The 12,147-nt window shown below is 39.6% G+C and overlaps 1 protein-coding gene across 8 annotated transcripts in view; it reads right to left on the bottom strand.

The window, feature by feature from the left end:
* Positions 1–12,147, bottom strand: part of slc24a2 (solute carrier family 24 member 2) — a 45,220-nt gene that overhangs the window by 24,256 nt on the left and 8,817 nt on the right. For 6 of the 8 annotated variants that reach the window (XM_022758745.1, XM_022758752.1, XM_022758753.1 and 3 more), the window contains exon 3: positions 485–532. The exons of 1 other annotated variant lie outside the window; for it this stretch is intronic. In XM_022758745.1, coding sequence (XP_022614466.1) covers positions 485–532 — 48 coding nt within the window. The remainder of the gene's footprint in view (positions 1–484; positions 533–12,147) is intronic. One more of the 8 variants, XM_022758750.1, reaches the window with a different exon arrangement.

Genomic DNA, 12,147 nt, shown 5'->3' with positions numbered 1-12,147 from the left:
CACAGGCACAGGAGATGTCAGGGGCTAATTCACAGGCCCATATGGGTGAGAGCGGGAGGCAAGGGAGACACGTAGACTGGCAGGGCTTGTGTAAGATCTCGGAGATGTGGCTTCTCAGTGTGACCCTGAAGATTCTCCTTCTGCTGCTCTGTTTATTTGCTTCCTTTACAATATGGATGAAAACTTAACATTCTTTAGTACTTTTTGGAGGTATAGAAGCATTAGAAAAGTCTTAAGCACATGCTGCTTCCTCGAATTGTTTTTTGCATGCTGTGTATAAAATGTAGGCTAACTGTCTCAAAAAAAAAAAAAAGGCTTGAGAAAACAGAGGTACTCTCTGCATACAGTGAGGCTGAAGGTTAGAGATAAAGGTGTACATGTCTTGTACACAATATGGTGGGAAAACATTATGCTACTACATCTACACAGAAACAGGGACAAACACTGAAGCAGACAGGAAGAGTGTCAATCAGACAGGACCTACCGACAACTTGCCGTCATCCTCTGGCGCCCCTGGACTTGCCTTCTCATCCAATACAGAGAGAAGAAGAAGTAAAAGGGGGGAGAGGGAGAGAAAGAGAAAACAGGACATAGATGTGAAGCATGCCGCACACAACCACACAGACAAGATGAAGAGATGATAAAGAGAGACATTACGACAGAGTTACAATGATGGTGATGACTGACTGTGATGTGAGTGGACAAGACTTGAGAGACATATTCTTCCCCACTGCTGTGCCTGCCTACTGTGTCAGTCACAAGCTGAGCAAGATTAGATTGTGTCTACTTGAATTTCCTTGAAATTCATTCAAAAATGTCATTTCAATTACAATCATTTGACTCAAGGATGTCGACTCATATCAGAATTCCTGGCATATCTTAGCAGCTACACACTATGGTGAGTAATGGTGAAGAGGAAGAAAAAGAATAAACTTTTTCAATATAGAACTATGATTTTCACTAGAGCAGGAAAAACATTGAAAATATTCAATAGTTTGACATTTTGTGAAATACAATTATTCACTTGCCAAGAGAAGACTGAGAACAGTATGATGTCTGAATAGTAAGTATAAAGCTACAGCTAGTAGCCAGTTAGCTTCATTTCACTGGAAACTGGGGGAGCTAGCCTGGCTCTGTCTCCCAAATTTTTTTTATTTATTTATTTTTTATTTATTCTTTTTAATCGGTATAACAATTGAAGTGTAAACATGACAAATTATCTTGACAAGTTATCTTAAGCTAGCCAGCTGCTGGCTGTAGTTTTATATTCAGACATATTGGTCTTCTCAACTACAGAAAGAAAGGATAAGCTTTCAGAAAAACCTTCCTTTAACCCAGTCACTTCCTGTCATGTATCAACCATTTCAGTTTCATTTCTTTAATGTCATTGATAGAGATCTCAAATCTGTCACAATTGAAGTGGAGGCTCTTGCAGTTTTGAACAAATCACTCATGTTTCTGAATGGTGGTGAATACAAAATAAGCCAAGCACCTTTTTAAAAGATTCCTGAGTGAAATATAATTAGATTTAAATGTTATTATTTTATACCCATTCGTCACAGAGCCAAACTAAGAGGGATGAGGGTGACTGCAAAATATAGAGTACAAGGAACAGTCGGACGTTTTGGGAATAGAGCAACTGGTTAGCTTAGCACAAAGAAACTGCTAGCCTGTAAAACAGCTAGCCTGACACGTACGAAAACTGAAGTGCCCAGCCAAAGGATGTCCTTAAAATCATTGTTACACTTTGTCATTTGAGTGTATTAACCAAAACATAACAGGTTAATTTGTGAGATTTAAAGGTGATAGTACTCTACATAGGTTTTGGACAGAGCCAGGCTTTCTGCCCATTTTTATGGTAAGCTAAGCTGACTAGCTACAGGCTACTGACTCAGCTTCATATTTACTGTTATGACATGAATAAGTGTATTTTCTACTTTGTCTTGACCTGAGGGGTATAAATACTCTAAAGCTTTGCCTTGCAGGTGCAGTGCTGTTAGTTTTAATGTGATAATTCTGCCTCTGAGAGGTGGTATGTGCCACATCGTGCTCCAGTCTTTTAACTATCACTCAGTTCTCTGCCATCGTTCTCGGCGGGCCTTTTTTTGCCATGTGCAGTACTGTAGCACAGTCTATTTTTGAAACAAAAGCCTTTCACCAACTGCCTGACTGCCTCACTTCATCCGAAAAAACATGTGTGCATGTGTGTGAAATAACAGAAGCTTAAGGCCTATGTTTTCAACTAAAAAGGGAACAAACACAAAGCTTTTGTTCAGATCTTAGCATATCAAGGCTTTGTTTCACAGTGTAGAATGTGGAGGCACTGGTGTTCATGGATAAAGTGCACAATACCAAATAAAATGCAGAAAATGATCCAGTTTGATCTTGTGAATGTTTAAAAATGCAGTGCAAACATCACAATTTTAAGACATAGCCTTCAGGCTTATAATGATAGTGATTCATCCGCATGCTAAATGATGCTGCATTGCATTGAATATCACATCTTTTGAACTGTGCAGGAAGGAGGAGTGTGGTGCTAACTCCAGCTCATGAGGTGAAAGCTTTTTTTATAAAAAGAAAAAAAGAAAAAAAGAAAAAAAGAATGAAATGTTGAAATGTGAATGAAATTGTTTTGGGGTTCCAAAAAGTCATAAAATTCATCTTTACTTGAAAGAACTTTTCCTAGGAGCTGACTTCATTTTGAGAAACACCCACCACTAAAGTCATCGTGAATGCCAGCACTGTGTCCCACTGTTTCAGTTCAACAGCTCATAATTTACCATATATTAGGTTATGCCTCTGCACAGCCACGCAATTACAGAAATGTTGGAGCTGAAATCAAACATTTGCCACATAATGAACAGAAGTTGAGCTAATCCTGAGATTTTCTACACAGCTGTTCAACTATAACCTCTTTTTTTCCCCCTATTTCATATCTTTAGGGTAATTCCCTGCACACTCGAGGTATAATTATTCCATTTCATTCCCTATCACCATCCTCAAAGGCAAGTCAGTAGGGTTACAGGAGAACAGGTGAATGTGCCACATAGAGATTACGCCATGGGTCGATCATTAAGCCAGCGTTAAATATTATGACTAATAATCACATAGGGAGATTAGTATGTTCTCTGGAGTTTGTGTGTTCTCTAATACCAGCAGCTCTGCCTTTCAGTTCTTACATAATGTCACATCAGGATCATTCTTGGAAACGGATCAGCTGAGGGAGATAAATGTTCCTCTGCAGCCGCATGCATGTAACGACGTGTTACGGAGAATTATCGACGAAGAGTGTGACATCATGCAAAAATACTTCCGCTTTCACCGCTCAAATTGCCCACAGCTTAAAAGGGACAGTGGGGGCGGAGGACTTTTGGAGGAATCTGAGCACACTGGTGAAACGCCCGAAGCAGAGCTGGAAGTCCTGACTTTCGAACATCAGCAGCGGATTATAAATCTTCTCGTGTGCAATCTGAGAGCACAAAAGGAGTCTGTTTCCAGAGGAATTTGATTTGCATTTCCTTTTATGCTTCGACATCCAAGCCACATTACTAAGGAGAATAAAAGTTTCTTTTTTTTCTTACACACTTTCTAGTTCGCCAATGGTGGGGTTTGATTAAATCCATCATAGCTGTGCGTGATCCTTCAAGTCCTTAATTTACTCCCTAAGATATATCATAAAATATGGTACCAGCAATCAGCATTACATTTTTATAAATCTAATGAGTCACTTTCCTTATCACGAACACCTCATTTCTTTTTCACTACAACTGGGTTTTCTGAGTTTGCAGGGAGTCAAATTTCAAAATCCAAATGTGGATCAAATGAAAGCAGGGCCCATCACTGAGGATGCTGCTTCTAACTGCCACACAACAGACTTTACAGTGCAAAACATACTGTAATTTCCACAGTATTAGATTAAGCCTCCAAAACTCCAATAGCATGACATCAATGTTTTGTGATTCTTACAAGTACTGCACTGGCTGAAGCCGCTCATAAATATAGTCAAGTCAAGAGTTAATTTCAGTGCTACAGCAGCAAAGACCAGCAGACTGCATGTTTTCATAAGCTTATTTCACCATGTAGAAATCAACACAAGCATTAGATTAAAGGAATTTTGGGATGTCAGAGTATGTTTGATAGCTTTCCTCTTAAGAGTTGTGACTGAGATGTGACTGAATTAATAACACTCATGTCTGGATGCTAAAAATGACGCTGCCGTCAGGAGAAAGTGAGCTTCACTTAGCATAAAGAATGGAAAGAGGGGGGAAAACAGCTAGTCTGGCTCTGTCCAAAGGAAACAAGATAATCCAAAATATTCCATCAGATATAAATGGCAAATAGGCATTTCTACATTTTGGGTTTTGTGCAGATTAAACAAATGTATATAATGTTGTTAATTAGTGAACTTCAGATGTGTTTGGACTGAGCCAGACCACTGTAGCTGTTTCCCCCTTCCCGCAGTGTTTATGTTAAGCTAAGACTTAGTGATTAAATCAAGCTTTGAGTCAAGCCTTCACTCTAAGTACATATTCAATGTAGAGTGGGTGTTTTTTTTTATTTATTTTTTTCAAACAGTGAAATCAAAAAATTACAATTTCTTCAGCTATTAATGACAAACATGCCCAAACAGGGCCTTAACAATGCATTTTAATGGTTGTCACAAGTTCATGCGAAGAACAAAGTACACAATCCACAAATTAAGCCAGGCAGACAGGCTTGTTGGGACAAAAGATAGATTACAGCAGATCAGGCATTTGGTGCATAATAAATCCTCACATATTGAAACTGTAGTAAATGTATATATACAATAAACAAAGCATTAGTCAGCCTGTGTGTGTAAAGATCTGTGAAAACCAGACTGCCTGGCTTGTTAAGCAAACTTGAAAAGTCAAATCTTGCACAGCTCCAAGTGTTTGCCTACACGTGCTTACAGTAGGCAGCCTGTCTGTCAGAGCATGACAGAACACCCTTCGAGATTTGTCCATCTAGATTCGTTGTGTTAGAGCTAAACTGTTGAGCAGCAAGACTGAGCAGCATCTCTTTCTTTCTCTCTCTCTCTCTCTCTCTCTCTTTCCTGTTTTGCCTAGAGATGATAATGATGATCTTCAAGGAAAGGAGGGAAAAGATGCACAACAAGTCAAGAAGCCATCCACTTGCTAATTAGTAACCCCTTCATTTTTCTAACAAGCAGAACTAATTACAGGAGCTGCCACGACACTGATTTCCCACAAGGCAGTGCTCATCAGGACTAAGCCAAAATTGCTTCCTCTTACTCCCCCCTCCAATGAACCAATCAGACTTGGGCTTTTGGGAGACAAATAGGGGAACAGAAACTGCTGTGTCATTTTTGCAAGTAAATGTAATCACCCAAAGCTGAGTTTGAACAGGCACCCGGTACTTTCTGTCATCTGTCAGTACCATGTGCATTGTATTACAGTGGATACGTTTTCTTTTGTTAGTGAATCTGCGCAAAGTAATGTTTAGCTAAATAAATACAAGAGGTGGAATAATGACCTCCTGCAAGCCTGATCCAATCTGTAGTTAGTCACGCCTGTCAATTCAGAACTGGTTTTGATCTGCAGATGCAGTAAATAATACAAGGCTGAGCCAGGTTTTTTGTTTTCAAGACTGTCGCAAATGATGAAGAAAAGTTTCTTCCAAAAGTCTGCATTTATATTCTGCAGTGTGTCCACTGTGCTTCTGCTGCAGCACACTCTGCCCCAGATTTTTTTTTTTTAGCTTATCTGCATGTCCTGAGAGTTTTTCATAAAGTTATCTTTTGTCTGTGGTTTTAGTTTAGACGTATCACTACTGATCCTGTTGTATTGTCAGTTGGAACCAGACCAAACTAATAGTTGATAGTGGTCCAAATGTAGTTGCCCTGAGGCAATTGGGCAGCCCTGCTTTTTTCCAGCTATTTGTCATAGGGATAACATGTTTACGCTGTAGCATCCACAGTACTTTCCTGCTTTCTGAGTATTGCTGTAACAGCTTTGTTTAGTCTGGCACCCACTGATGACGTTTTCCTGAAACACTATGAGTTTGATTTCTCTCTCTCTCTCTCTCTCTGTATTACTATAGCTAGCATGACTTCTCATTATTAATGCATTATGCACAGGGGACATAAAATTCACATTTGATAACATGTTGTGAAACTCCAGCTCTATACACACAGACAAAGTTAGAAATACTAGAGTCCCACCTTGGACAGCCAAATCAGAGCGACCAGAAGCTGAAAGGTAGAGGCAACTGGCAGTATTTGTATTTCAGTCGCCCACCAATAACTGAAGATAAGATTTGATCTGAGATTGTTGTCAATGTTAGTAAACAGTAAACATTCAGAGTTATGTTTTTATTATGTGTTATTGGAGGTATCACAGATATACATATCCAATGATAAAATACAAATATGACAATGTAAGAAAAGAGTTTAAATTAAAGGTTAATGGCAGTGGTTTATCCATTGCTGTCAGTCACTGAGGTCTTGACCCCCCAGGTTTAACTGCCTCACCAGTTCATTCCTATTAATGTAGATCTTTGGAAAAGGCTCCCAAACAATCAATCTCTCTCTGTGTGTTGGGCACTATTTTCAGCTGCGGATTAAGACACATTTGGTACTCTAGTGACATTTATGGCAGCAGTGTTCCTCATATTGAAGCTTCAATAGTGTGAGTCTGTGATGTGTTTTAATAGTTTCACAGTGGAGCACTGGTACTGGTACAGAGGAATAAACTATATCAGGCTTTGGCAACACAGACAACACTTGTTGATGGGATCAATTCATTGACAGTTTTGGTCAATAACAATAAGAAAAATAAAGAATATCAATAGACATTTAGTTCTGTTTTAATTTAGTAGAGATGCACCGATTGATCAGCTGGTGATCGGAATCAGTGGCCACGATGGGTGACTGGCGGACCAGTGTCACATATATCTGATTCTGTGCCAGTCACATTGACACTCATGCGCTGCACAATAATTCATGTCGTGTACACAGCCAGACCACTCAAACATGCCGTCGGGCGTAGAAGTTCTTCACCGTAAGTGAAGAAGAAAAAAAGCTTGCAATTTGTAATACCTATAAGGCCAAAGTAAGCTGTGGGGGAACAACCACGAAAACATTTGGAACAACAAACTTAATCCGACACTTGTAACACCATCACCCGGCTGAACATGACCAATTTTGAGAAGCTAGCACAGGCAAAGCGGCTAAAACTAGTGCCACACCGCTTACCTCGCCTGTACATGACGGCTACCTGCTGAACTGCTGCTGCGGGTCACAAATCTGTGTCCACACAGCCAGCATTGCTACTGTGCGTTGGATAATGACTGTCAATAATAATAATCATCCATCGTTGAGTTTTAGAGGTCTATATCAGAAAGCAGTCATGTGATTTTTGTTAGTTAATAGTCAAAATTTTATAATAAACATACAATTGAATTGTTCATTAAAGAAAAGTAACAAAATGCTTGTGTAGCTGTTAATTATCAAAAAATTGGATATCGGAATTGGTCAAGAAAATTGCAATTGATGCCTCAATGTAATTTAATTTTAGTTGAGTTAATTAAATCCCACTTAAATATTAATAAGTAAAGAACAAATCACCAGCAGATTTTGTTTTGATGTCCAATTTTCCATCAAGGCAGCTACTATGACTTTATATAAACCTGACCAACTGCTTTGTTGCACTGTTGCTTTGTTGCATTGTCAGCAGAGTCACCTCCCATCTGAGGCAAAGAGCACACACAGAAGACAGAAGAGAGGAGCTGGAGGTGGAAGTATGCAGAGGAAGCTTCCTACTTGCTAGTCAGTTTGGCCTGTTACATTTAGTACGGACAGGGTAATATACTGATAGAGCCCTTTCAGGTGACCTTGGTGGGCTTGAGAGGGGATGGAGTGGGGTTGGGGGGGCAGCCTCATGCATCATTCGTCTGCCAGTGATGGACATAAGTACTAACCCTCTTAGATGAGAACAGAGGAGGAGAGGCTTTCAGCAGATTCACTGAGCCCCAGAGCGTTTTCTAATTAGCTCATTAGAGACTGTCTGATTGCAATCACTTCCATTTTAAGAGTTTACTCTCTTAAATTTGGTTGAAAATTCTCTGTAGTTATCTGCGTGATGTCAGGTCTGTCTGCAGCTGTGAGATCTATACACCAGATGATGAGCAGACATCATCGCTCTGGATTTCACAAATTACGGGCATTACATGACCTACAACTCTCAGAGCTGATGTAATGTTCAGCTGCTGCAGCTTAGTGAAGCTGATGTTCAGGGTCAAAAATCCCCCCAAGGAAGGAGTTAAGTATGTAAGGCCCGCCAGTCCTCAGCCACATCCATCCATATGCACCGTTTCCATCTTGCTGGGCTGTTTGTCATTTCATATACCCATGAGATAGGGATCTTGGTGCCCTTCACATGATGCTTTTACAGTGCAGTTACATTAGCTAATTCGACCCCGCTTTCAAAAATAGCCCATGATCGATAAGGCTTTCAGTTTCTTGCAAGCCTCAACATTTCACCTTCAGGCTCTCCCTCAGAAAAAAAACAAAAAAACAAAAAAAACTCACTCGTTTCAACTTTTCAAGAATTTCTTTGCATGACGGGTCAGTGTGAATAATTTCGATTTAAATAGATGAGGGGGATATGTGTGAAAACAATCATGTCATTCATTCATTCAGATTATAGTGATAAAAATAAATAAAAAGTATATCCTGGACCCTCAGACCACATCAGCTCATATTATATCTGATGATGTAAAACTACCCCAAGGTCCAAACAATGGACAAATCAAATAGAAATGGCCTCCAGTGAAGACAGCGGTTAAAGCTGGAGCCAGAGCTCTCCAGGCTGTCAAAGCCATTTCAAAAAAATAGTTTCATGACTGAGCCTACTGAGATCCACTGCTCTGCGTGGGCCATAAAATGTAGCGGCTCTGAATGATCCAGTGTCTCTGTCAGGTCCGCAGTGCCAGATGAATGCACCCTCTTTGAACAACAGTCTGCATAATCTATTTCAGGAAGCCACCCTCCACTTGGGGTTTTGTCCCAAATCTCTTCTTTAACCCTTCCCTCTGTTTCAGAGTTACCTCAAGTGTAGAGTGGCCATAAAAAAATAATAAATAAAAGACCTTCAACTATGTAATGGTATGCCAATCATGACATGTGCACGTTATCAAAGACTGAACACATAAAAAAAAGCTAAATAAATAAATAAATAAATAAATAAATAAATAAATAAATAAATAAAAGGAATGAAACAAGGATGTGAAAGGGTCATCTACTTACAGCAGATCACAGTAGTAAGTAGATGCTATAAGTAGATAAGTAGATGCTGAAGACCAGAGAGAATTAGAGGTGCTGTCCATGGTGCTGCACCAAGGACAAAGATTGGGTTCAGTGTGACTGGAGATGAACAGAAAACAAGCATTAACAGCAAGTAGCCTGATTCCACATTTACTCACTGGGTTTTGCTGGCCTCTAAGGTGCTGCAAACTAGTGCTTTACCACCTGCATGAAGTCAAACAGTCAAATGAAACTGATCGCTTGATTTATAGAGGCTGCTGGCAGCAATCACAGCCTTCTTTCAAACCTAAATCTTACCAACTTTCTCATCCCCACCAAACTCAAATTCACCTACAGTATTTTGACAAAGATCCAGTTTAAATACTATAAATTAAACAGTCAGGGCTTCAACTAATGACTATTTTCATCATTAAATAATCAGCCGATCATTTTGGTTTATTGGACCTTAAAATGGCCATCACAGTTTTCCAAAGCCCAACTTTACATATACAATCAAAGCTGGGGGAAATTCAGTTTGCTTTCACAGACAACTGAGGAAAAACAAGACAGACATTCATATTTGAGAAGTTGAGACCCGTGAATTTTGGGGCACCAACACTTAGGAAATTGATGCAAATGAATTTTCTGTCCACCGACTTATTGCTTCATCACCGAATCACTTCGGCTCTAGTCTCAGTATGGGAATGTTGGCGTCAAAAATCCACATATGGCAACTGACAACAGCAGTATCACAAGATTCTAATCAATCAAGCGCATGAAGATTCGATAAAAGAGCTCTCTTTAGTAAGAGCAGAATTAATGTAGACATCATAAAATGAGATTAAATTAAATTAGATTTTTCAGATGAACATAGCCATTGGTATCAGGTGGCATGTAAACATTTGTTTTGGTTGTGTAAACATCTCTGAAGTGCACCAAGTCACAATGGATCTACTCCGAATGTATGATGATCTTTTGTGGCGCAAAAATAAAAGAAGCATCGCTTTATTTTATTATTTTTTTAAAGACTACATTGTGCTTTTGATAATTACACAGCAACTGTAATAACTGACAGGGTGACCTTCAAACCATTAACAACACTGAGGAGGCAGTGAAGAGCCAGACTGTCCACTCTGATAAGAATGGAGGAGGAAGCCAAAAAGTACAATAACCAATTGAGGACTGCATAAAATGCAGCCATCAGCACCTGTGATGCAAATGAGAACTTCATTTGTACAACCATTACCATTGAATATAATTAAATTGCATTTGGACAAAAGCAGGACGCCGGCGAGGAACAACGACACTGCCGAGAGAGCTCGCAGAATAATTGTAGACAATAGAAGAGAGACAGAGAAAGAAGCAGCTCTGGCTCAATACAACCTCTGCTCTAGATTTCTAAAACTCAACACTGTGTTTTGATTGGTCCATTACTTTATTCTGAACAATACCTTTATCTCCATTGACTGGTCTAACAGCCCAACAACAAGGTAAAACCTCTAAAACAGGAAAACTAATTACTTGCTCTACGGCAGCGCTCTCCCCCCGCCTCCTAAGACAAGAAGCCACAGCTGGAACGGATGATAAAACTTGGACTCCTCATCGTCATGGTGAGATCAAAGTCGCAGGCTTTCTATTTTTAAATTATTGGACTCTGGCTCTGTTGTCACTGGCTGAGCTCAAGCTCCAAAATGATTCTGTTTCTCTCTCTTTGTGTGTGAGCAGGTATATACTGTATGTTTGCAACGGCGGGTGCATATAACCTTAAAACTACACCTCTGCCAACTCACATAAACAAAGAGCTCAGTTTAGGTTTCTTACAATCAATCTTTGCTTAATAATTTAGTCTTAAATCCATCAATGAACCTATTTTTCCTCTACTTCATGTCAGATTATGCTTCTGTAATTTGTTTTTATTTTCCCCTCAATGACCTTGTGCCTGCACACACACAGGTATTATTCTACATTCAGTATAAACCAAGGTCACTTCTACAACTTTTCTTTTAAAAAAGGATAAAAACATGAATACCTCACTGCTTCATACAAACACACAGTACAAATCAAGGACAAGGTCACACACCATACAGAAGAGATTCCATTTTTAAAAATTCATTCATAGTTGTCCACAACCTCTACATGCTTACGTTGAAAAGTCAGGTTAATGTTTCTGGATACTGCACAAAGCAATACTTTTACAGTAATTAAAAATGGGTATTTCTAGAGGATTTCCAAGAAATTAGCCTGACAACTGTTTTTTTATTATCCATTCAAGCTCAAAGAAGAAATCTGAAACAGATGCAGTTTATGATTTGGTGGGAGTTTAGCTGTGCACATCTGGATTGTACTGGAAATTAGCTTGACATCCTTCATAATGGAAGATAATCCCATGAGCACGTCACATGCGACCAAAATAAACAGCGAGTGACAGAGTTCATGTCGTGCAGCCTGATATTGTGGTGTATGACGTTGTCGTTCGCTTGGATCGGACTGGATAAAAATGAAAGACGGCACAACCAGCAACAACTGGTTCTTATGTGTGAACAGAAGGTGTACAGCATCAGAGCCGGTGCTCAAATGTCCAAATCCACAGGGAAGAAACACAAACAGTGCTGCTCCCTGCACAGAACCTGCTTTGTAACCGATCTTTGAAGCGCATCGTGATGGAAGATCTCGCCTCCGTGACGCTATTTATAGCTTGGTAATGCATCAGAGGTCGCACCTTCCATCTCAGCAGAACCAACATCTGCCTCGATACACACCGGCTTATCCACCATTGATGATAGCAGACATCCAATATTGTGGTTGGATGCAGAATCTTGGTACAGACTCTCATTTCAACAAGTATCTGAGACTTTTTTTCTCGT

This window comes from Seriola dumerili, unplaced genomic scaffold (genome assembly GCF_002260705.1).
Source record: "Seriola dumerili isolate Sdu_G_001 unplaced genomic scaffold, Sdu_1.0 BDQW01000309.1, whole genome shotgun sequence".
Taxonomy (NCBI): domain Eukaryota; kingdom Metazoa; phylum Chordata; class Actinopteri; order Carangiformes; family Carangidae; genus Seriola; species Seriola dumerili.
This window is presented reverse-complemented; position numbering and strand designations above follow the sequence as displayed.